At 41.0% G+C, this 25,562-nt stretch overlaps 4 protein-coding genes across 7 annotated transcripts; 2 read left to right on the forward strand and 2 right to left on the reverse strand.

The window, feature by feature from the left end:
• Window positions 1-3,872: 3,872 nt before the first annotated feature.
• Window positions 3,873-5,051, forward strand: LOC140360819 (diamine acetyltransferase 1-like). The gene is made up of 6 exons (XM_072446229.1): window positions 3,873-4,179; window positions 4,295-4,346; window positions 4,425-4,508; window positions 4,580-4,681; window positions 4,757-4,797; window positions 4,863-5,051. The coding sequence occupies exons 1-6, from the start codon at window positions 4,114-4,116 to the stop codon at window positions 5,028-5,030; spliced, it is 513 nt and encodes a 170-aa protein (XP_072302330.1). The 5' UTR covers window positions 3,873-4,113; the 3' UTR covers window positions 5,031-5,051.
• Window positions 5,052-6,081: 1,030 nt separating this feature from the next.
• Window positions 6,082-11,639, forward strand: LOC140360820 (zinc finger Y-chromosomal protein). 3 transcript variants are annotated; one of them, XM_072446231.1, is made up of 7 exons: window positions 6,082-6,409; window positions 7,473-7,569; window positions 8,125-8,253; window positions 8,335-8,484; window positions 8,570-8,689; window positions 9,151-9,291; window positions 9,436-11,639. In XM_072446231.1, exons 2-7 carry the CDS (start codon window positions 7,503-7,505, stop codon window positions 10,728-10,730), a joined length of 1,902 nt encoding a protein of 633 aa, XP_072302332.1. In that variant the 5' UTR covers window positions 6,082-6,409; window positions 7,473-7,502; the 3' UTR covers window positions 10,731-11,639. The 3 variants fall into 3 exon arrangements, with proteins under 3 accessions (XP_072302332.1, XP_072302333.1, XP_072302331.1); XM_072446232.1 differs by having other exon boundaries at window positions 8,146-8,253; XM_072446230.1 differs by having other exon boundaries at window positions 6,084-6,409; window positions 7,942-8,253.
• Window positions 11,640-12,251: 612 nt separating this feature from the next.
• LOC140360346 (lipocalin-like) lies at window positions 12,252-14,235 on the reverse strand. The gene is made up of 6 exons (XM_072445559.1): window positions 14,116-14,235; window positions 13,656-13,792; window positions 13,506-13,579; window positions 13,305-13,418; window positions 13,122-13,223; window positions 12,252-12,650 (listed from the first exon to the last, which is right to left on the reverse strand). The coding sequence occupies exons 1-6, from the start codon at window positions 14,206-14,208 to the stop codon at window positions 12,631-12,633; spliced, it is 540 nt and encodes a 179-aa protein (XP_072301660.1). The 5' UTR covers window positions 14,209-14,235; the 3' UTR covers window positions 12,252-12,630.
• A 1,705-nt stretch (window positions 14,236-15,940) lies between these two features.
• zdhhc23a (zDHHC palmitoyltransferase 23a) lies at window positions 15,941-19,469 on the reverse strand. Of its 2 annotated transcripts, none has more exons than XM_072446233.1 (5): window positions 19,061-19,469; window positions 18,129-18,246; window positions 16,927-17,502; window positions 16,576-16,743; window positions 15,941-16,501 (listed from the first exon to the last, which is right to left on the reverse strand). In XM_072446233.1, the coding sequence occupies exons 2-5, from the start codon at window positions 18,236-18,238 to the stop codon at window positions 16,234-16,236; spliced, it is 1,122 nt and encodes a 373-aa protein (XP_072302334.1). In that variant the 5' UTR covers window positions 18,239-18,246; window positions 19,061-19,469; the 3' UTR covers window positions 15,941-16,233. The 2 variants fall into 2 exon arrangements, with proteins under 2 accessions (XP_072302334.1, XP_072302335.1); XM_072446234.1 differs by having other exon boundaries at window positions 18,129-18,249.
• Between the last annotated feature and the right edge of the window lie 6,093 nt (window positions 19,470-25,562).

Raw genomic sequence — 25,562 nt, forward strand, 5'->3', positions numbered from 1 at the left:
TCCAAATATGAGTTCTTTGTTACAGATCTGTTAAATCTTTTAAATAAAGTTTTCAAGAAAACATTTTAAAGACCATACTTTAGTCTTACAGTTTGAGAAGCTCTCAAATTCAGCTGTCCATCTCCAAGTGTGGCATGCACCCGTCTGGGGAGGCGCAGAGCTGTGCCAAGGTGGGCACGAGACATGTGTGGCAGACGTGTTCTGAGCAGCAGAAATTCACCCAGTGCCAATACGGGGTTAATCTCTAAATACGATACAGCAGCGGAGGAATGGGTCAGCCTGCCTCTGTGCCCCCCCACACATGTGCCTCTGTCTCTCTGTCCCTCTTGTCTTGTCTCTGGTCTCTCCTCTTCTCTCCTCGTCGTGCCTCTGGTCTCTCCTGTCTCTCCTCTGGCCCCTCCTCTTGTCTTGTCTCTGGTCTCTTCTCTCCTTACCTCCTGTCTCTCCTCTGGTCTCTCCTGTCTCTCCTGTCTCTCCTCTGGTCTCTCCTGTCTCTCCTGTCTCTCCTCTGGTCTCTCCTCTGGTCTCTCCTGTCTCTCCTCTGGTCTCTCCTGTCCCTCCACTGGTCTCTCCTGTCTCTCCTCTGGTCTCTCCTGTCTCTCCTCTGGTCTCTCCTGTCTCTCCTCTGGTCTCTCCTGTCCCTCCACTGGTCTCTCCTGTCTCTCCTCTGGTCTCTCCTGTCTCTCCTCTGGTCTCTCCTGTCTCTCCTCTGGTCTCTCCTGTCTCTCCTCTGGTCTCTCCTGTCCCTCCACTGGTCTCTCCTGTCTCTCCTCTGGTCTCTCCTGTCTCTCCTCTGGTCTCTCCTGTCTCTCCTCTGGTCTCTCCTGTCTCTCCTCTGGTCTCTCCTGTCCCTCCACTGGTCTCTCCTGTCTCTCCTCTGGTCCCTCCTCTTGTATTGCCTCTCGTCTTAAAATTGTAATCATTTGCTCTAGCCTAGTTCTCACATTGGTTGAATGACACGGAATGGAAAAAATAAAAAAAACTCATGTAACCATCAGTTCTGTGGCAGATAGACGTACAACTACAGTAGGTGGCGGTAAATGTACCTTTCAGCTGGCTGCCAACCGCTATTAAGAGTAACACATCATCAGTTCTGGCCTTCTCAATTCGACTGGACGCCACACTCCCCTTTTAGAATCTATGTTGTTTTTGTTTGTTTTTCCTTTTACTGGCGAGTGGCAGCCAACTGAAAACGTATTTACCGCCACCTACTGGATTGAGTGTGAACAATACACGACAACACTACAACGACGCACTTAATTCTATAATCTTCCAATTAATCCTGTGTTGCATAAGTAAGCAACCATATCCCCACACCATCCTTGTGACGGGATTGTAAGAAGATTCAGCAGATTGAATTCCTGTTTATTATTTTGAAACCATAAAACTAATTCAGTTATCTTTCTTCCATATGCTGTACATTGAATCTTCTTCTTATTCTTTGGTGTTACATTACCGCCAGACTTTATTCTTATACTTCAGACTTTATTGTTCAGACTTTATTACCCCCTCAGAACATGGTCAACAGTTTCTGGTACTTGACAGTGATTATGCATTCGATATTGCTTTGATCCCATGGGCTTTGAAGATAATGAAAGCATAAACGCAGTAGTACGAGTATGTCTGGTGGTAATGTAAACCGCCATAAAACAACAACAAGACGGGAGATGACGGAGGAGAGTGGATCGGTGGTCGAAGACGTTCTGGACGGCGTGGAGGAGCAGCCTTTTCTGGCTGCACGTGCCCGGAAACGTAAAAAGTCCCTTAGCTCGTCCGAGGGTTCTGGGAATGAGCAGCAGGATGAGGCTGAAGCTATTGATATCCGGGGTGAGAGCAGAGACTGTAAGGTGATCATAAAGCTTGCACAGGATAGTGCATCCTTTAAGGAGTGGAATTCAGTGGCATTGTCAAAGAGCCTAACTGTAGCTGTGGGAGTGATCAAGAGTGCGAGTGTCCTTAGAGATGGCTCGCTGCTGGTCGTGTGCAAGGACGCGGCTCAGCAACGGAAGGCGATTGGAACTAAACGTCTGGGTGGAAAGGACATTCTTGTGTCTGATGCTGAAAGAAACACGGTCAGAGGAGTTATCGTAGGTGTCCCTACGGTGACGTCTGTGGATGAAGTTAAGGAGAATTTGACTGGAGCTACGGTGGTGGACGCTAGGCGGTTGAAGGTGACCCGGTCTGGGGTAAGATGTGACAGCTTGTCGGTAATGGTAACACTTGAAGGGAGGTGCCTGCCTAGTAAGGTGTTCATTGGGTTCATGTGCCATGACATTAGGCCATATGTTCCACCGCCCCTGCGTTGCTTTAAGTGCCAGCGCTTTGGGCATATTGCAGCGGTCTGTAGAGGGAGGCAAAGATGTGGTAAATGTGCAGGAGATCACGAGTATGGGAAGTGTGACGTGGGAGCAAAACTGAAGTGCTGTAACTGTGGGGAAGAACATAGCTCTGCCTACGGGGGATGCAGGTTTAGCAAAAGAGCTGCTGAGGTGCATAAAATAAAGGTCTCTCAAGGTATATCCTATGCAGATGCAGTCAAGAAAGTTTCAAGTAACGAGTTTAGAGTAAATACAGAGAGAGGAGCCAGCGCTGCTCCCAGCCAGGGCGAAATGAGAAAGGCCAGCGTGGCTCCCAAGAAGTGTGAAGGTTTCAAGAGTGGAGGTCCCAAGTGTGCAGGTTCCAGAATTAATGAGAATACCCTGGTTGTGGATAGAGAGGATTTTGTACTCTTTATGGTGGATGTTGTAAACTGTGCTGCTCAGACTCAAAGCAGAACTGAAAGGATCAGGATCATTGCTAAAGCTGCAGGGAGATTCCTTGGAACAAAGGAGCTTGATTGGGCAGATATAGAAAACAGGCTAAAGGCGCTAAATGGGAGTCGGAGTGATGGGGGTCTGCTTTTGGGGAGTCAGAGTGATCAGAGTGACGAGATGGGGGTGGGGGTGGTCTCCTGTCCTCGCCCAGTCTCGTAGACGCACGGCTACCAAGCAGCGACATCAGTGGAAATATTAAAGCCTATAGAATGAAGCCTAAAGAATAAAGCTGTACGGTGGAAGCACCGAACGTCAAAGAAGGAGAGGAAGATGAAGAAGAGTCTCCCTGGAATGAAGCCGGTCGGTCTCTGACACAACAACTATTCTAGTCACAAAGACATATCATGACCTCATGGGCTTTGTAACACCAAAGCAATGGAAGGAGTACTTTTACGGACTACGACAGAGTCTGAGGACTACGACAGTCTGAGGACTACGAAAAGTCTGAGGAATAAAGTCTGGCGCTAATGCAACAATTGGATGCCAACCGCCATAAAACAACAACAACAACAACAACAACAACACTTGGACACCAACCGCCATAAAACACCAAAGAACAAGAAAAGAAGAAGAAAGCAGTCTGTGTGTTTAAAAGTAACACAACAACAACAACAACAACAACAACAGTCTCTGTGTGACTCTGCTGCAGTGGTAAAAAGTGATCCACAGTGACGAGAAGTAACGCAAGCGCGTCTTCTTCTTGAAAGGCGCATTTACAGCAGTGACACGCGCCCGGACACGCGCCCGGACACGCGCCTCTGCGCTGTCCCAGAGCCTGTGGGGGGCGTGGATACCCTTTTTTTATCTCCCAAAAGGGGGCGCCAGAAAAAGTTTGAGAAGCTCTGGTGTACGCCCATATAAAAAATAAATAATTACAGAATATGTTAATGATCATAATTGGTACAGCAGTATTTACATAATCCAAACACGTGATTTACTCTGTGATTTGAGCTGTAGTATGCACTATATGAAGGCCTACTAAGGAAGTTAGTAGATGTTTAACGCTTTATGTTGCTATTAGGTTCCAGCCCTAGTTAATGGTTATCTTGACCAAACAAGCTTGAACCGGAAATAACATCTTGTTCCAACCACTGACCACATCCACCACATTCGTTCTTAAAGCAAGTGTAGAAGGAAGTGGATCTCATTCTCTGTAGAGCAGCCAATGTTTTTTAGTATATGAAAATTTCCTATTTTATGTCGGGGGGTAAACTCCTGAGGAGCGAATGAAGAAACAAATCCTACTTTTGTTCACATTCAGAGGACTAGTAAGCAAAGGGAAAAAGGGCAAAAAGAGAAAATGCCCAATTTTATATTGAGGAAAGCTGAACCCAAGGATGTGACTGATATCTTGCGTCTCATAAAGGTGAGCTTTGGACCATTATTGCATTCTTTGGACTTGTCTTTTTGGCTGATCTAAGTAGTTTCTCTGTTAATCACATGAAAACACTTGTGACTACCTCTTTTGTATTCAATTTTAGGAACTTGCCAAATTTGAGGAAATGGAGGAGCAGGTCAAGCTGACTGAAAAAGGTGAGTTTTGTAATATTACTATGATATTTAGTTAATATATGTTACAATACTCAATTGTAATGTGTATGTTATTACCAGATCTACTTGAGGATGGATTTGGGGATCATCCATTTTATCACTGCCTGGTTGCTGATGTACCAAAAGAGCACCAAAATGTGCAAGGTTGTAAAATGGACCTTAAAATAGCAATTTTGAAGTGCGCTAAAAATGATAAACAAAGTTTGTATTTGCAGGTCACAGTGTAGTAGCATTTGCAATGTACTACTTTACTTATGACCCTTGGATTGGGAAACTGCTTTATTTAGAGGACTTTTATGTCATGGAAGATTATAGAGGTATGTTTAAGTTATTTTCATTGTTTAATATCATGTTGAAAACTGTTGTTATTTAACACTTATTATCGCTTTTAGGTTTTGGAATGGGATCTAAGATTCTTACACTTCTCAGTGAGGTAAAGTTCAATAGGTTTGAAAATTAGTTATTTTTTCAGTTTTAAATACATTTTTCCTCTTCCAGATTGCTGTGAAGACGCGCTGTAGCAGTATGCACTTTATTGTTGCAGAAAACAACACAAAGTCCATTGAATTTTACAAGCGCAGGGGAGCAGCTGACCTATCCTCTGAAGAGGGCTGGCGACTTTTTGCAATAGACAAAAAGGACCTAGTGAAAATGACTGGAAAATAAAATGGAACAATGTTTTGATGAGATGGGAACCAATCTAATTTGATTATTGCATAGGTAATATTTATAGATCCATTTTTGATCTTGGACTGATTAGATAACAATGTAAAAATCTAATAAAATTTATCAAATCTACTGTAGAGCTACTTAGATTTACAGAGAACATTCTGATTTATTGTCTTTATAATATAACGTTTTATGTTTGGTCTGTTTATAAAGAATTCAGACACACATTGGGTCCTGTTATTCTTTACAAGTTAACATGCTTCTGTGAGCTGTTTTATGACACTGTTAAGCTGTAAGGCACTGACACTTTTCTTTTTATTTCATTTAGTACAATAATTCTTAACTTGTTGGTGGGTAGAGTAGCAATTTTTTTAACTCAATACTAGGTAACTACCAGTATACACTACTAAGTAGTGGACCAAGAAATGACTCAACAGTAATCATATCTGAAGCAGTGCAAAAAGGTCCACAACGAGTAATATTGTCAACATAAAGCCAATTGAGTAAGAGTAACCCAAACTTTTGCTCAAGAGTAGTTACATTGTAAAATAGGTCAGTATTACTTAAGTAGTAAATGCTGTAACTAGAAACAATTCAGAGAAGTAAAAACTCCCCAAAAAAAAACCTGGCATATCATGCACCCAGAAGAACATGTCCCTGATTTCACTGATTAGTTTCTCTGAGATGATGTGTAGTTCACTCTGATTTACAGTATATCACTTGCAGTCTACTTTAAGATAATTACAAAGGGATATGTGATTTTGTATTATGTCTCTTCTCATTTTCTTAATTTCACTGAACATAAACTGTTATTGTATCATTTGGAGTTAAAGTAGCCTGTCTCTATCTACAGTAGACCACAATGGCCTCTAGAGGATTCTAGGCTCCTGGTCACTGCAGGAGCTGCATTTATTGTTATTTCCAGTCAAGACAGAAGTAGATTGTCCTAAGTTGATGGGAGACATATCATATGGCGTTAGCAGACGTATTTGAACAAAACAGTCCCAGGCCGTGAACATTGGTATAATCAGGGCCCTGGGTGCTTTGGGCTCTTTGTGCGATGGCCTGGACCCTGCGGTGCTGCTGCCGCAGTCTTCTCCCAGTTCTTCCGCGTTTTCCTGCCGCTGTTCCGCTGTGACGTGTTGTGCTGACGGCGGCCTTGGCGCTGGAGGAGCGGGGGGCTGTAGCAGGACAAGACCTGGCTCCAGACGCTTTGAGCAGAGCTCCAGAAGAAACCCATAACCCCTCCTTCTCTGCTTCTATGCGGCCCGCCCAAATAACACAAAATCCCGTCTGAATCGAGCCCGAGTCTGGGGAAAGCAGCGGCCTGGGGAAGGACGAGGGACAGAGGCCATCCCTGCAGCAGCGGAACTCTGGTACGCCGCTCACTTTTGCCATTTCGAGGCCTTTAACGAGTGATCTGTGGCTATATCGCCCCGCTTTGTATGCATGTAGGCTTTGGTCTTTATTCTCTTTGAGAGGCCGCAGAGGGTTGGGCCTTTTCAGTCCGGGCCCAGGCCTCGTCGTAGGCCAGACTTAAGTAGGCCTGTAAACGCACGCTAAACCTCTAAACTGTGCATGCATGGCTCTGCTCGCGGATGGTTTATGCTCTATAGATCATTTATTTTGGTCTGCACGCTACAATAATTGTGATACCGCACACGTTTACCCCTGTGAGAAGCGTCATTCAGCCATTGTGAAATTAGCTTTGGTTGGACAGCAGGCTAACAAAATGGCGCATGCGGCTCTGCCTGAAAGACTGGAGGATGTGCAGCCCTCCTCCTCCTCAATATCACTGACACATTTGCACAACATTCATGCACTCCTACATTTAGGGACATGAGCAGCTCCGCGACAACACGGCGCATATTTTTCAAACGTGTTTAATTGATGTTTACAGAAAGGCAGTGAGGTTCACATGGGCTTTGTGGGGAATAAACAAGGCAAGCGGCAATGGTCCTGCGCCGGTTCTGTTCGCATCCACACGGGCGTTAGTGGTTCTCTTCATCTTAATGCACGTTAGGATGCTCGAATGGGTCCGAACCTCATCACTCGGGGTCTTCTCTTTCACCTGGACATGGGGGATGGTGCTACAGTGAATCAATGGGCAGCAGCTGCACTCCCACCTCTGTTTACATCTGCATTCTCCTGTGTGTTTGATGTAGCGCTGCTTTCCTCCATCTGTTTCATGGGAGCTTCAAATCTCTGTTTGCACTTTGTAACATTGTGGTGACCCATTGAATATCTTGGAAATTACAAAAGCATTATTTTTACACTAAGCGTGACTGACTCCTGTTTTATTGTGGGGACAAATGAAACGTCTCTGTCTAAGCAGGTTTATTCTTCACTCTCGCTCCTGTTTTTATTAATGTGGTGTTCTTAACATCTCTCAACTTCTGTTTTTGTGAAGATCTAAGTTTCTCCATAATTTGCTTCCAGCTCTCCAGTAACAAATGCAGTGCGAGGACAATGGATGAGGATGACACCAGGCTTTCTATACAATCCAGAGAGCCTAAGTTAATACTACACGGATCGGGTAACGCATACATTAATGTGTTTAGACTCCAAAGGGGGCAATTTAAAGTAAACATTTATTCTAATAGCTAATGGTTCCACAACAAATCTGTCTAAATTAGCCTTGCATTCTTTTTAGATGATTTATATAATTGAAGACCTAATTTTTCTTCTGTGTATGTTTATGCAGTTTGCATTTTGGGGTAATTCAAGAAGCAGGATTCTTTTGTTAGCCAGATATCTAATATGAATGGTGTTATTGCTTTAGAATATAGATAAATCAGTCATCGTAAAGTTAAACATAACTTTATATTTGTTTTGGGCTAAGTTCAGACTAGTGTTAAAAAATACCAATGTTGTTAATTGGCTAACTAGGTAATCCTGCTTCTTGCAGATGAGGGTGGTGCCGGCGGGCAGTTTGTTGTGGAGCTTCAAGAGACTGTGTTGGTATCAGAAGGCGAGGGGGAAGGCATGGCGGTTCACAGGTTTGCCTCAGAGGAGCTAGTCATCCAGGATGCAGTTGAGGATGTGGTTTCTGAGTATGTACACTGCGATGAAGATGAAGATGTTGCTGTAGAGACCTGTGTGATGGCCCTAGAGGGAGACGAGGAAGGAGTAGCCATGAGTGACATCCCCGAGGACGGCTTGGACCCAGAGCAGCAGGACGAGGACCAGGATGGTTGTGGAGACTACTTAATGATATCTTGTAAGTGGAGATTTTTTTATTTTCTATATTCAAATCCAAACCAGGGCTAGTCTCATTATTTCATTTTTCCTGTATTTTAAGTGGATGAAGCTGGTAAAATGGTGTCTGAAGATGGGACAGAAGTTACTGTGGAAGGGGCTGTGGAGGATCATGAAGTGGAGAAGGATGAGGATGGACAAGAAGTAATCAAGGTGTACATCTTTAAAGCAGATTCTGGAGAAGATGACATGGGTATGTGTTGTCATTGACATTGTGTGGTTTCAGATCACAAATAATAATGTGTGACTAAACTGACCAATTTATTTATTTTTTACAGGGGAATCTGTAGATATCAGTGACAATGAGAGTATGACATTGGCTGACTCTGGACATCCACTCAGAGAGAAAATGGTTTACATGTCTGTAGGCGATTCTCGTCACAATCAAGGAAACCATGGTAAGCGATAAGCGATGGTAAGGAATATCTGAATGTCTTATTTGACCATTTATGCTTACACACCATGTAGAATTCATCCAGTGTTGTGCTGTTTTTACTTCGATATGATGTTTCATTGCATTTGGGACAAAGTTATTTTAAAATGTAGTTCATAGTCCAAATAATACGGTTTAGTATTTTATTTTTACCATTGTCTTTATTTTTGAGTTATAAGATTGGAATGGTATTTCACCTTTTTAAGGCTGGTTATAGTCCTCTGCTCCAGTCCGCTTTAGCCCTGGTTCAGTTATGGTGTCGTCCTTGGTTCAAATCTGTATTTCCACTGATCATTGGCAAGTTAATGGGTCCAATGTTATTTAACATTACTCTTGGTTTGAAGACCCAAGTGGGTTGTGTTAATCAACACAATAGTAACATGTTAACATGCCCAGTCCTAGTTTAAAACAGACCTTTTCCTTCAGGTGCTGATGATGGCGAGGGTTGTGAAAATCGTAATGGGGCGGCAAGCGCACTGTTGCACATTGATGAATCTGATGGAATCGACGATGTGAGCAGGCAACGCAGCAAGAAGAGAAGGTCTGAGCCACGGCAGGTGCAAACAGGTGAGTCGTGAGCTCCTGCGTGCTGTATTGTTAGTGCTGCACATTTTTAGAACATTAAAATATCACTATGTGCTAGAAATTGCTGGTGATATACAAGATGTTCATTATTCATTTTTAATTTAGTTTTGTCAATTTTGTTTCCAGCCATCATCATTGGACCCTATGGTCAGCCTCTAACCGTGTATCCATGTATGCTGTGTGGAAAGAAGTTCAAGTCGCGTGGGTTCCTTAAAAGACACACTAAGAACCACCACCAAGATGTTCTCACCAGGAAAAAGTATCAATGCACAGACTGCGATTTCACAACTAATAAGAAAGTCAGCCTCCATAACCACATGGAGGTGCATGCTCTGAGCAGCAAAGCCCCGTTTGAGTGTGAAATGTGTGGGAAGGAGTTCCACCAGCAGTCGGCGCTGTTCTCACACAGACTGCAGCACCAAAGGGAACCCAAAGCCCAGCCACCACCTCCACCATCTAAACTGCATAAATGCAAGTTTTGTGACTATGAAACTGCTGAACAGGGGTTGCTTAATCGACATCTTTTGGCTGTTCATAGTAAAAGTTTCCCTCACATTTGTGTGGAGTGCGGTAAGGGCTTCCGTCACCCATCAGAACTTAAAAAACACATGCGCACACACACTGGTGAGAAGCCCTACTCCTGCCTCTACTGCGACTACAAGTCTGCTGATTCGTCAAACCTTAAAACTCACATCAAGACCAAACACAGCAAAGAAATGCCATTCAAGTGTGAACGCTGTTTTCAGACTTTTGCTGAGGAGGAGGAGCTAATCCAACATGGACTGACTCATGAGGAGAATAAGACCCACCATTGTGCCCACTGTGATCACAAGAGTTCGAATTCCAGTGATTTGAAACGCCATATCATTTCTGTCCACACAAAAGACTATCCACACAAATGTGCAGTGTGTGGGAAAGGCTTCCACAGACCATCTGAACTGAAAAAGCACTCCCTTTCCCATCGCAGCAAGAAACTTCATCAGTGCCGACATTGCAACTTTAAAATAGCAGATCCTTTTGTTCTCAGTCGCCATATTTTGTCTGTCCACACAAAAGAGCCACAGGCATCTCCTGAAAAGACGGAGACCAAGCGGCCAGAGGCAAACTCTTCACCAGTCACCCCTAAAAAGTCTGTCAGCAGCTCCAGTGGCTCTGGTACTCCAGCCAGAGTGAGCGCCGCCAGCCTAGCCAGCAGCGTCACAGTAGTGATTGGCAAAGGACAAAAGGAGAGACGAATTTATCAGTGCCAGTATTGTGACTACAGCACAGGGGATGCTTCAGGGTTCAAACGGCATGTCATTTCCATCCACACAAAAGACTATCCTCATCGCTGCGAGATCTGCTCGAAAGGTTTCCGACGACCCTCAGAGAAAAACCAGCACATTATGCGTCATCACAAAGACGTGGTCCAGGCAGAGTGACTCTTAGCTGCCAGACGCTGTGCTACAGCTTAGAACTGTTTTATTGTACCGTCAAACCCCCCAGACACCACTCGGCACACATCAACTTGTATACAGTGTAGTATATTTGTGCTGCACTTAGACCATGTTCTATTCAACTTTTGACATTCCCAGGCTTGTAAGTCTTGAAATGTATACACATGTACATACATTTAGAAACAGACCCTCTCTTGGACATGCACTTAAAAACTGCATGTCTCTCTGTGGTGACAGTTGCATGGCAGATTGTGCAGATGTCTTTGTAGATACACTTTTTACTTTTGTATGTCCATCCATTTCCCCCAAAACGTAAAGTACAAATTGTTTGCACCGCTAATTCGTATGTTACACACAGTTATATTGTTTCCAGTAGCACTTGGTGAAGAAGTGCTGTACGTGCAACTGCATGTGCCCATTGCTTATTTCAATAATATGGTATAGTTTTTAAAGTACCAGAATAATTGTCCAATTCTAGTCCAGTTCTAATGACTTCTTTTACATTCAGCCAAAATTATGTTGGTATTAACTGACTCTTTTTAAATTGAATATTAAAAGACAGGTGCTTCATTTTGTGTTCTGTGCAAATGCAGGTTTTCTGATGTAGCTTTTCTTGTAAAAATGAAATGCACATCAAGATGCAAGTTCAAAACCTGGTGCTGGTGGGGTTTCGCTTTCCAAGTTTTTCATGTGACCATCTTTGTCCTCTATATTTATTTCATTTACTTGTATAGTTGAGTGTAACTAGACTTCTATGGGACGTAAATTATTGTTTTGTATACAACATGTACAGAGCGTGTAGATGTAAACACTTGAAATTGAGATTCCGAACTGTGTTGTTATGGATGTACCACAGCATACTTGTTTAAAAGTAATAAAAATACAATGTTTTTAGCCGTTTGTTTTCACAGTTCACATGCCTGCATTTCTTGCCTTGATTAGGGCCATTAGTGTATTTAAAAGACTGCTGAGGAAAGATGACATGTTTTTAATTCAATACATAAACTACATGTTCTCGGAAACGGAAAGCAGTTCAGAAAGTTTCCCAGTTAAGGTCAGCATCTTAATCACAACTTTACAATGCATAGTGCAATACAGTTATTAAATAAATTCCAAAGAAGCAATAATGAGTACTTAACACACTGGCTATGTGTTTGAAAGACTATCATTAAGGTCCTATATTTGTAAAATACATTTGTCTTCTTAATGCTTGTTGGTCCTATTATGTCTTGTAGAGGCAATGCTTTTAGGCCCACTTAATACTGAAAGCCAATCGGACCACAGATGAAAATGCTGACCCATGTACATGGTGAACTAACATGTTGATTAATGTGCACCGTCCCATATTAGATCAAATAAACAAACTGAATGAACTGAACTGAAGGAATAAACGTGGGATGGGAAATGACCCACGTTAGAAATAATGTTATTGCATAAAATTGGTGTGAGAACTTTGAAATTGTAATGCAAGGGTTAGGGTTAGCAATAAAACCAAGAGCAGTAAAATAAATTGTAATGCATGAAGTTTATTACATTAGAAACAAGTTGCACTGATGCAATAAAACATGGTAAAATAATACAAGCCCATTGATAATATAAGACTTGCTGCAAAAAATGTCCCACACAGAAAAATACCACGGGTTAACTATTAAAAAAGATCAAAGAAGCGCATTCAGTCCATGTCATATTTCTTATTGTATATTGTATTGGCAGCATCAAAAACAATAGATTCATTTGACTTAATTTCATGTCCTTTGTTGTTCACCTTCCGTCTGGAATATAATTATACAGTAAAAAGGAAAACACACAATTAATTGCACCAATTTATTGACTGGCCTATAAATGAATTCACAAGGAACAAGGCTTGACTTGGTTCTTGAAGCAATTACTCAGAAGGACAATCACCTGTATGGAAAAAAAACATTAGGTTTTCAGGGTTAAATTTGAAACATTTGGCAGATTGGTCTGAACATAAACATAGACCTTGTGGCTGTTTCACATTTTGAATGGAACTGAACTGATTTTAAGTTTGACAACGTTTTTTGTGTATTACTTTATTAGAAAAAAGTCAGTGTAATCTCTCATTTGTACAGGAGTGTTCCATTGTAGGAAAATTTCAGATATATTGTTTTTAGATAAACAAAACGTTTCGACTCTCATCCAAGAGTCATTCTCAATCTGAGAGAGTAAAACCTGAGTTCCAGACTCGATTCGCAAATTGAGAGTGACTATTGGATGAGGGTCAAAACTTTAGTTTTTTTCTAAAAGACGATACAACTGAATTTTAAGTAGTATTACTTTATTCAAAATCTTAACACTATATACTTATATTAGAGAGCTACAATATTTGACAAAGGAAAACAAATTGTGCACTACCATTCTTGGGCAGGATGACTATATTTTCTGGGAGGACTCCATTCTCGGAGGCAAACTGCTTGAACTTCTCCTGTGGCTCTGAGTTGAGCTCTGGTGCGCGACCTATAGAAATAAATATAAATATATGACATTTGGTTCAGATGTAACAGACAAAAACTAGTAAACAGTAAACAGTTTTTTTACTGTAAGCTTTGATGACAATATCAGCCGAATCTCCAGTGATTTTGACTGTGTAAATCAGTGCAAACTCATCATATTTAACATCCACTATTCGCATGTCATTCACACTGCCTTGTCCTGACAAAAAAAGAATGTATACAGTACACACAAAACACACAAAACTGCATCCAGATTTCACTACAACTATTGCACAGTGACACTCACCGACATATGTGAATTTTCCAGGCACATCTGACTTTTTGGCCAAGTTGTGCATTCTGAAGCAAGAGCCATCAGGGCTGTGCATACAGTCAGCTTCTGATAATGAATGAACTCTTGTATTAAATGAGCTTTTATCGTGCAGCGATTACTTACTTGAGACTTTCAAAGGGCATGTCTAGGTCCCCATCCATTGATGTGAAAGTTGATGTACCTGTCCCCATGGTTACCTTATGCCCGATGAACCATTGAGCGTTAGTCGCAAATCCAGTCAGGTACCATTTTCCTGACATCTAAAGAGCACAATTATTATCTTCAATCAAGTTTTAAATTCATTTGTAAAAATCATTATTATTTTGACATTTCTCCCAACATAAATTACCGCTGATGTGAATTTCTTGAAAGTAATGTTGATAGATATTTTTGCTCTTATAAAATTATCTATGGCATGCACATACTGTATTATTGCAGTTATGATTATTGGACCATTTCAAGGCCACACATCAAATTGTGGACTTAGTTGAAAAGACAAATTCATTAGAATTTTTCAAGAAACTAATTTGCCGTTAAAATGTACAGAATGCCATATACTCATTAAAAGCAATACATCTCTTACCCCCTCAATGTTGAAGTCTGATTGTGGCAGGACGTCCGCAGATGCCCAGAAGAAGCAGAACGCTAGTCCCAGTGCTGTGGTGAGGAAGGTCATAGTGATGGTTTTGTTTATCTCAGAGAGAAGCTCAGATGAAGTGCAAGGTTCTGTGAAGCATCTCTTTATACAGCAGACAGAGCTCCCTCCCTCCAGCATAAACAGACATGCCCACTCACATCATGGAGCTGGGATCTGTCCGTGCATGACAGTCATCTGCATTAGACCTGGCAGTGGGGTATAGTCCAACAAGACACAAGGCAATCATGATGAATAACAGCTAGTTCTTAGTCATCTCAAAATATTTTTATTGTGACGTACATATTTTATTGTTGTGTTTCCCACTCTGCATTTGTCTTGGTATTTCCTGTAAGGCAAGGCAAGTTTATTTGAAACCTTTCAACATGAGACGATGTGCTTTAGTTGCCATGAAATTTGAATAGTATAGTCAATGTCAGCAGTGAGGCCTGCATTTGACCTGGTGCATTGAATAAGGAAGCAGTTTGTATGTTACAAAGGAAACAATGAGATCTAGTGTCATGAAAGCTAAACTTCCAGAGGTGGTTGTACATTTAAGTGTATTATACTTCTCTGAGTAGTTATTGGACTGCAAACTTTTATTCCTACTTAAAAAAACATTTAGTTCATTATTTAAGGTTTTGCCCTTCAATCAGATGTTACGTCCTTACGTCACTAAATGTACAGAATTATGCCTATTGATATGTGTTGAATAAAACAAAATACTCTCAGGTATATGTTTGCATTACAGGACCTAGACCCTTCATAAAATACGTACACATCATGACTAATTTCTAACGAGTTCTGCGATACGTGAGCAGAGCAGTTTCTTGACCCCAGAGTGATATCAGTGACACCTAATGAGTATGTATCCTATAAAGTCTGTTGGTTCAGCTGTTGCTCCTTTTCCCTTTTCAGACTGGTCCCAGACTTGTCCCATAGGTATATTAAGTCAAATATATAATCATCTTTATAAATCACTAGGACAGCCATAACATTCTTTGGCCCAAATACCATTGCCAGTTAAAACAAGAACATGCCCCTAAAACATGCATATTTGCATGCATATCTGACAGTTAAACTTGCACGGATTTACCTCTTTAACAGGGTCACGTCAACTTATTTAGCTTTTTATCAAATAATAGAGTATTTGGCATCTTTTGTGTAAATACATGTGCATCCCTGGTTGATTTAGTTTTTTCAGGCAAACAATGAGGAAGTGCAGAAGAAGAGAAAAGTAAAGCTTGCAGTGGAGATGCTAGTGTCACATTTGAAATACTAAGACAGCACAGATGATACTGAAAGCTTTACATGGAAAGCTTCTAATTTTCTATAAAAAGTCAAAGAACCCGGTTGTAATCTTGCCTGTGTTACAGTGTAAATGCCTGAAAACCTCTGTAGCAGAGTAGCTAGCACTATCGCTTCATTGCAAGAAGGTCCAGACCAGACCAGCCCTCGCTGTGAGGAGTTTGTATGTTTTTTCCTGTGTCTGGGTGGGTTTGCCCAAGGATCTCCAGCTTCTCCCATCAACCCAAAACATGCACAATAGGTACAATTCTCCAGTTAAGGTAGTCCTGACCAAGCCCAGCTCAAGACCTTTGGTTTGTCAGGCCTAGTCGTCAAGGCTGCAGCATGAAGAGAATCTGGTCATCCTGTTTTTGAGAAAATGTTGAAGGTGTGTTGAAGGCGTTTTTTATTTCAAGATTAATACATGGAACAATTGTTTACATGCACAGTATATAAAATTATTAAAACAATAAAAAAAAAGAAAAGATCATTGGATGTAATCATTTATTGTTATAGCTCGAAGGACACGCCACTACTATAAAAAAGTCTGGGTCGCACAAAACCTCCCCAATACTTTTTCAACAAATGAGTTCATACAATACAATAACTTCTGATGGATAAGATTTGTGTGAAAAATAACATACAAAAAGCTTTACCATCATTGCTTTGCAAAATTGCCCATCCAGAATTAAACTAGGACATGAAAAACTCTTTTTTATCAAATGCAGTAACTGCTCTTTTTTGTTTGTTGTCATGCTTTTCTGATGATGCATCGGTAAACTAGACCAAGACTGTTTGTGTGGACTGAGAGGAGGAGTGTGTCATGGTGAGAAACTGGAGCCAGTTGTGAGTGAATCCATGTGAATGTTCTCCAGTGTCCAGCACCAGTCCACAGAGACGCCAGTGGCCTGAGCCGTTCCTCAGGGCCAGTTGGGCCTCACGCTCTGTCACATTGAAGCTGACGTTCAGGAGTTGCACCACCATCAAGTAAAAGAGCCCCGCTGTGATGATTCCACTGTACCACACGCAGGTGAAGCACAGTGCTGTGCTGTTTCCATAAAGACATCATCCTGATATAATCAGCTGTAGTACATGTCATGGTAAGTGATCCAACACTGTTACCTGAAGTTTGCGTAAACTCCTGGACAGTAGAAGGCAGCAGTCAGCACATACTGCCCCGGACAAATGCTGCGCAGCACCAGACTTATGCCATACACAGAGGTCACCAGGAACAGGCCCAGGGTCAACAGGAAACTGCGGTGGTTGGCTTGTCCCACACAGCTGTTTATCCTGCAGAATCTCATCAAGTCAGACAAAAGAAAACATTTATAGTACATACAACTCTTTTTCTTACTCATTTGCACCCGCTTAAGTACCTGTCCTACTGTAAAGGAGTCAAATGTTTTACAGATTTTAAAGGTACCTTTGTGTACTTGTTCAGCTCGATAAGTGTAGTTTTTGCCTATGACCCACCAGATGCAGTGATGATCCAGGCGTTGGACACAGGCTCCACAGGTTCGACAGTGCCCTGCTCGTGGAGGTCTCATTATTTTGCACACAGGACACCGGACCAACTTGCCTCGATCAGAGTTTGGAGACTTTACATCTCCATTAACCTCTACGTTTTCATGCTTGTGTGAGTCATACAGATCAGGGGTGATGAATCCCGGGCCCCTTTTCGTGTTGATAAGGGAGATGATGGTCAGGATCATGCCAGTGGTGACGGTGCAAAGCTGCATGTGGCTGACATCCCCTCGAGGCAGAATCTCTGTGATGAAGAGGTAGTACATGTAGCCCAGAGAATAAAGCGCCAGGGTGAGAAAGAAGAGGGTTCGGCGCCTCTTTTGATGGGTGGCATAATAGTACCAAAGCACTAGGACAGGCAGAGCTGTCAGGATAGACACGCCCAAAAGAAAGTGTAGAGCTGCAGTTCGCAGAAGGAGAGGCAGCAGCACCAGAGCTGGGATCATTGAGATCTCCAGGTTATCAATAATGGCCTGCAAACCTGGAGACTGGAAGCTGCATTTCAGGGGTGTGGTCTTCAGCCAGCTGTACAGGGGTAACAGAAAAGAGCCTCGGATCAGGTCCATTGGAAATGTGATGATCTTATACCTCTAGTTCACTCCATCATGCTAACATCTGCACAAATACAAACCTTTGGAACATAAGTCCACTGTGAGATGACAGTGATGACCACTTCGTCACAATTATTACTTTCAAAAGTACGATCTCATACTTAATATGTTTACACAGGAATATCATTATCAGCCAAAGATAGATAACAGATAGATATATACTTAATTGATCCTGAGGGAAATTGAAGAGCAGTCACACATTGCATACATAAAAAACGATTATTAATACCTAATTTCAAAAAAACATAGACAATCTTTTAATACATCAGCCAACATCAAAGTATAAGCTACACTCTTCCAAAAACGATTTGCATTAAAGAGAGCATTAATTATTTAAACACAACAGTTTTTGGTTTTATGATCAGTGTATTTTTTTCCTTCTCATTTAATAATTACAAGGTCCTATACAAATCCAGACATTTGAACATTTTACTGATGAAGTGCGGATGCGATTTCTCTGTCCAGCAGATGTCCCTGAAGCACTGTTTTACATCCCTACATGAATTGAACGCATACATTACATTCAGTTCAGTGTCTCACCTGTTAAAAGCCTCATCCATGTCTTCACAGTCACAGCACTGGGATAGATCACATTCACAGCAGCACAGTGGGTCGTCAGGCTCCGGAGGCTTCAACTTCTCCCACTTCATTCTGGTTACTGCTGATAACAAGACAAAAATAGATCACATAAAAAAGAACAAGCAATTTTTAGAACAGTAGTTTTCAGCATGGCACCATAATGACAAGAAATTAAGGTTAACAGTCAATTTAATTAGTTTTAGACCAGCTGGGAATTATGTGCTTGAAACAGGTTAAGGCAAGAAACTGCAGGTCAAAAAATAAAAATCATAAATTTAGAGGCATTCATTTGAAACTTTTTCCATGGTTTGTTTTTGTATGAAAAATTTCAATTTTTTTATATTAAAATGTTACTTCTTTTTGGAGTTAAAAAAGGTTTAGAAATAGAGATCCACAAATCCTTCTGTAAAATCCATCAAATTTTCTTAAGTTTGGTGTAGGTCAGCGATACTTTGAAGAGTGATCTTTTTTTTTTTTTTTTTTTTTTAAAGGTTCTTAAACAACCGAGAAGGATCTGAACCTTTTTTTATTGATTTATGTGCGCTGAAGATGCACTTAAAGCACTCTGCTGGAGTAACTGGAGGCTGACTAATCCCAAGTCCCACTTAAACAAATACTTTAACTCTTTTATATCCTGTATTCTGTAAAAACAATCTCACACAAAAGCTCATAAGGGACCTACTACTCCAATGTGAATTATATTTATAATCTGAGATCTTCTCGTGTATCCCCCAGAGTTTCCAGGCTAATTTGTTAAAACAGGAGCACTTTGCCCGTAGGGACCTCTAAATGGGCCATGCAGAAAATCATATCGCTTTACAAATGTTTTCATTGTCAGAACATTTCATTTTGTTTGAATTTTAAAGCAATTTAATTTGATTAGGTTAACTTACCTTTTGTTTCTTGCTGTTGGAATATTCTTCAACTAATTGTCCAAATACCATCAAAAATATCCTTGGATTGATTGCACCATCTTGTGTAGACAGTCCTTTTTCATCTAATTTCTCGGAAGCAGTCTTCTTAAATTCCTTTTGACGAGTGGTTTTCTCCACTGCCTTCCCCCCACCTGTCACTTTTCAAAAACTATCTTGCTCAAGTTACACTAAATTCTTCGCAAGTCATTCTCGGACATGCCTTGGCTGCTTTCCTCTGTACTGCTTTGATAGGCACAAGAACTTTTGGAATGAAGGGTTCCCAGTGGTCCGGGTTGTCCTTGGTGCGGCAGATCAGTTGTCACAGTGTATAATGAGGAACTGGAGAGCCACACAAACAGCTCTGATAAACAGCTCTGATAATCCAGGCATTGAATTGGCTTTGGGCTCATATCATAAATATGACAGGCAGTCGGAGGAGGAGAGTGAATGATGAGACACAGCCCCACCCTCCAGGATCACATTTCCTCCAAACAGCAACATGACCCCACAACTCCTCTGCCTCAGAAAAGTCTGGATGATAGTTGTGTGAGCATAGTACATTTACTCAAACATCTTTACTTGAGTCATTTTTAATAATGAGTAGTTTTCCGACACTATACTTTTTCTACTACTTGAACTATATTTTACAAAGGTGGTTTGTAAGTAAGTAAGTAAGTAAGTAAGTAAGTAAGTTAAGTAAGTAAGTTAGTAGCCACTAGTGAACATGACTATACATTTGACTAAAAACGTTGCCAACCCTTCTTCTGTTTGATAATTTTGGTGAAAAGTTACTTCCTGATTGGACATGAGTAGCAGATGTGACATAGGTACAGGTAATTCCACAACTGTTACCTAGCAACCATTTTGTAAACAAGAGCCAAAATACACAATAGTTGTTTGACTAATATACATGATAAAAACTTAATTCTTTTTATTAAAAAAAATGTTTAAATGTGACAGTTGAGTGTAAATTGTCAATGCATTTTGGATAGATTTTGGTGACATAGACAGAGAGTTTGTTTCAGAACTCAGCTTTACTTGCTGTAATTTTCAACTTTAATTTTTACTTCACAAACTGCAACTTGACTGAATTATAAATATTTTCCACATGTACAATGTGTCCCGCTCTCAACATGAAAAACATCCTTGGTAGAGTGGTCAGATCCACTGACCCACAGGTAGGCAATTGCAGCTGCCTCAGGTGAATACTGCCATTGTGTCCTTGAGCAAGACACTTAACCCACTCCGCCCCCAGAGTCTGTGCACAGCTGGTGTAGAAATATGTGTGAATGGGTGAGGGGTTCTTTGATTTTAAGTGCTTTGAGTGCCTTGAAGGTCAAAAAGCCTAATATAAATCTGACTACATTTATCTGTACTGGTGATGAACTGCAGACTACTTCTGTTTACAGTGTAACAGTACTCTTACTTGAGCAAATGTTTATGTTACTCTTCCCACTTACAAAAGGTTTATCTCGACAATATGAAATGATCTGAACACTTGAGTTTTTTGCACCTTATCCACAGATATGATATAAGTTTCCTCTTTTTGGGGGTCCTGGCTTTGACCGAACAAAACCCCTTTTTTCCATTTCAATTTCCAGTTATTACCATTTCTTTAATTATGTTTTTAAAAGAAATATCTAGCTTTCCTTTTATTATGAAACAAAATTAAAAGCTTGCCCATCAAAGGTAAAGAGTGAAATTTATATAGACAAGCCTTTCTGACAGGCTGTCATCACCAAAAGTGTGCACTGTGTCCAAACTGTGCACTGTATGGAGGGAATGAACTTTCGTGAATTTAGCTTTTGCTTAAATCCAAATTGGGACCAGAGGAAATTGTGTATAGTGAAAATTAAAACCAATCAACAAATAAAAGCTCATATCTGTGTTTATTCCAATGTTATTGTCACGTAGGCTGGCCTGGAGCGGTTCGAGTCAAGCGAGACAAGAAGTTATTGTGGTTCCCTTTAAAAAAAAAAATCAATCAAAAATAGTGCAAAAATATGGCGGCAAAGAGCTGTGTCTTCTCCAGCAGCAGAACAAGTAATAATGTTGTTGTTGTTGTTGTTGTTGTTGTTGTTGTTGTTGTTGTTGTTGAACAAGTAATGATGATTCAGGCGCTTTTTATCTTGTCCACACAATTGGGTCGAACTATAAATAATTAACAGGGATGTTCACATTATCATTAGCTCATAAAAATGTACGACAACCTCCATAAAAACAAATACTGTAAACACATTTAACTATACATAAATATACACATAAAACCCTAAAGTTTAACACCTAACAATGATAAATACCCTTAAACCCCTGTGCTCCCCTACACCTCCTCTGCCTTGGTCCAGCAGGGAACCATTATAAGGCAGCTTGTTACTGGAGGGTGCCCTTTGACTCCTGGACACAAGAATAGAGGAAGTGAGTAACCATACACAATTCATTATACACAATTCAAGAAAAACACAACAAACCACATTAAAACACAAACATCTAAACATCTTCAAATATTGCACTACACATTGCACATTCAATTAAAGTGCCCCTGTGCACCAGATCTAAAAATGGGATAAAAAGACATTACTTCAATAAATATTTAAAATCAATCAGTGCAATTGTCTTTTTAAAATGCAAATAGATTTCACTTAAAGTGCTATGTGCAAAAGTGAAATGCAATTTAAAGTGCAAACAGTGAAAAGTGTAAAGTGCTAGTGTAACAAACTTGCTCTTTGTTAGTTATAAATGTTGTCCACCTGTGTATTTAAAATCACGCTAACTGAAGGATGATAATGGGGAGACGGGTGCATTAGCCATGGAATCCTTTTAGCCTTTAGCTGGATGGATAAACCGAATCAATGTCCAGAAAGGAGCCTGCATGAGCGCCTGTGGGTTTTAAGTCCATTAGACTTGATGGGGGCCGGAACTCGAGATACCAGCTGTAATCTATTTTAGAAGAAGAAATAATGCTGAGAGTAGGAAGACAACAGACTGACGAGCATAACACTGAAGATTATGCATCAGCAAATTCAATAAAGGCAAATTTGAGCCGGGCATTTTTGTGGGGAATAGTCTCTCCATTATTTTAGGACATTTTATGCATTTCTACATATTAAAATTTCATTTTTGGTTCACATTTATCAGCATGGTTGTTTTTAAATAAGTAGTAATCACAGGTAATTTGCCATTTGATCACATCACTGTTTGTAGAACATTTTGAGTGACCCTAAACTCTCAGTGAATTGGGTCAGACAGTCGGCACGGTCTGCAGGGGTTACGGGGCTCGGAAAGTTTTGCAAATACAGATATCGCCACAGAAAATTGAGCCTTTAATTAGTGTGGATAATATAGCACTGTAGATTTGCACTGTTATATTTTATTACGGCTTCCATGACCAGATAAGAGTCTTTATTGTCCCTCTAGGGAGATTTGATCCCTGCATTTGACCCATTCTTCAATGCCTCTGGGGCAAACCCACCCAGACACAGGGAGAAACATGCCAAAACTGCACAGAAAGGCACAGGAAACCTGGGAGACTAACCTGTGACCTTCTTGCTGTTGGGTGCAAACACTAGCGGTGGCAGAGTGATTATTGACACCTGATATGTGTATTTGTAGAGCACAATTCAAAGTGCTTCACACAACAAGGTCCTTGTGAATCAAAATCACAAAGATATGACAGAAATCACAAAACAGTTTAAGTGTGATAGGATATAATTGTGTTGCTCAGATCTATGTCTCACGGACGGCAGGTGAATATGGACCAGAGGTGTGGATGCAAAACTACTCTTTCCCGCTGAACCCACAGGCCCAAGAGATGGTGTTAGCACTCACCTCCAGAGTCTCACTCTAAAACCTACAAATCAAGTTAGAAATCTGGGGGTAATAACGGACTCAGACTTAAAAGTACAGTGCCTAAACCAGACTTGGAAAGTCCATTCGTTTGTCTCCAGTAGATTAGACTACTGTAACGGCCTGCTCTCTGGCCTCGCCAAACAAGCTGTAAAACAGCTGCAGTACATCCAGCTCGGGTCCTAACTAGAACCAGGAAGTATGATCACATTAGTCCTGTTCTCAGGTCTCTGCACTGGCTCCCTGTGGCTCAGAGAATAGACTTTAAAGCAGCTCTGCTTGTGTACAAGTCTCTCCATGGCCTAGCACCAAAGTACATCTCAGACATGTTAGTGCCATATGAACCATCTCGGACTCTGAGGACCTCCTGCTGGTGCCAGAGTCAGGACTAAACATGGGGAATCTGCGTTTCAGTTTTGTCTCAAATCTGGAACAGTCTTCCTGGAGATGTGAGACAGGCTTCTACACTGACAATGTTCAAATCTAAGCTAAAAACTGTTTTGTTTAGCTGTGCATATGACTGAAAGGATTTTATTTCCACTCCTGATGTGTGAATTGCCTTGTGTACACATTCTGCTCTAATCAACTGGTAAAGGGGTTTGAAACCATACAGTTGCACTTCTTCTTCCACAGTTTTCTGATTTCCAAAGATGGCACAGGTCACGGACTCAGGTGAGTTTTTTGCTTTTGTTGTAAGACAATGCAACACTTCACACGTGTAGCTTTTTAGTTATTTTGTGTTGTAATACAAGAATAGGACCAAGGAAAACTAATACAGCACATGTTCAGAACACATTTATGACCAATTTATGAAAAAACTTAATCCCAAAGGATTCACATACTTTTTCCTGAAACTTTTTATGTAGATTTATATAATTTTGTATTCATTAACTTTTATTCATTACATGCCATGTTTCAGGCAGATCTCAATCAATCAATCTAATAGTTGAAATAATACTTGTGTTTTTGTACATCCATCCTGGGTCAGTGAGCTTGTGGTGCCAACACTTTTACCAAATGAAATCCAAACTGGACATGTTTTACTACTAATAATTACTAATATAAAATATTCATTCAGTTTAGATTTTTCTTGCTCTTTTTTCAGCTTTTGAAATCTCTGAGGCATGCTTGCTTTTACCTTAGCCCGGCCAATCCAGATGTTAATGTATGTTAATGTAATGGATGATAGAACAATCAATGGGTAGTTTGCCCAGGTGGTAGTAACTCTCTGACGACTCTGCCATCATCGGACTCATCATGGACGACGATGATGCGGAGTACAGAGGACTGGTGCAGAACTTTGTGGACTGGTGTCAGCGGAACCACCTCCTCATCAATGTGGGAAGACCAAGGAGATGGTGGTGGATTTCTACAGTCGCCACTCCACTGCCCCCTCACCAGTGAACATCCAGGGACGGGACTGTACAGGAAGAGTCGGCTCTACCTCCTGAGGAGACTCAGGTCTTTTGGAGTGACAGGGCCACTCCTGAAGACCTTCTATGACTCTGTGGTGGCATCAGCCCTCCTGTACGGTGTGGCATCACAGCATCAGAGTCCTACTCCGTCCTGGGCTGTGCTCTGGACTCGTGCAGGAGGTGGGGGACAGAAGGGTCCTGGCTAAACTCACATCTATGCTGGACCATGAGTCTCACCCTCTGCAGGACACTCTGTCCGCTCTGGAGAGCAGCTTCAGTGACAGACTGATCCACCCTCGCTGTGTGAAGAAGTTACACAGGTCTTTCCTTCCTGCTGCTGTCAGACTTTACAACAAACACTGTTAGCCCTGAACATGAGTCATTCAGCTTTAAAAATCATGTGCAATACTGTCATAATCATGTGCAATACTGTGAAATAATGTCTCATCCTGGTGCAATATTATATAACCGCTGTAAATAAGCTATTATTTTTTACTAAGAGTACAAGAGTTATGTTTTTTTATTATCATACTTCTGTGCCTAATCTTTTTCTGCGCCAAATCTGTGTTGCAACAGTGGAATTTCCCCATTGTGGGACAAATAAAGGTTATCTTATCTTCTTATCTATTGACTGTAGCAACACTTACATTAAACATATTCATAGTTTAAAGTGATAGAGAATAATAACAACCAAACATAATTCCAGTGAATTTACATAACAAAGCGGTATGTGCGTGTGCAGGAGCTTTTTATTGTTCATCAAACTTTCCCTTATTAAAAAAGAACAATTGATATGCAGAAGCTGTCTGCCATCTGAATTATTCACCTTCATTCATAACGGCAAAACTAATCAATCACTTCACCTAAACACGGAAGAACAGAGTGCCATTGTGGCTCAAGCTTCGCAACTGTTCTACTTTGGTGATGAATCTGGAGCCAAGATGGCGTGCTGTTCAGGGAAATGTTTTGCTTGTCTGACATCTGCTGGTGAGTTAGCAGTGCGGATGAATTAGTATTTTTGTCATCATTAATATGGAATAAGGAGTCACAGTAGCGCAGCAGAGCCTTTCTGTGTGGAGCTTGCATGTTCTTCCTGCGTCTGCCACTAAAGACATACAGGCTACAATAAGCTGGGACCTAATAACTTCAGGGCCTTCCCAAGGACTACAGATAGAAATTAGCACTTGAGCCACAACCTGCTACAATGCATCTCTCTTGTTGAG

Source organism: Eucyclogobius newberryi, unplaced genomic scaffold (genome assembly GCF_026437365.1).
Source record: "Eucyclogobius newberryi isolate DKJ021-1_F unplaced genomic scaffold, fEucNew1.0.hap1 SCAF_15, whole genome shotgun sequence".
In the NCBI taxonomy this organism is placed as follows: Eukaryota; Metazoa; Chordata; class Actinopteri; order Gobiiformes; family Gobiidae; genus Eucyclogobius; species Eucyclogobius newberryi.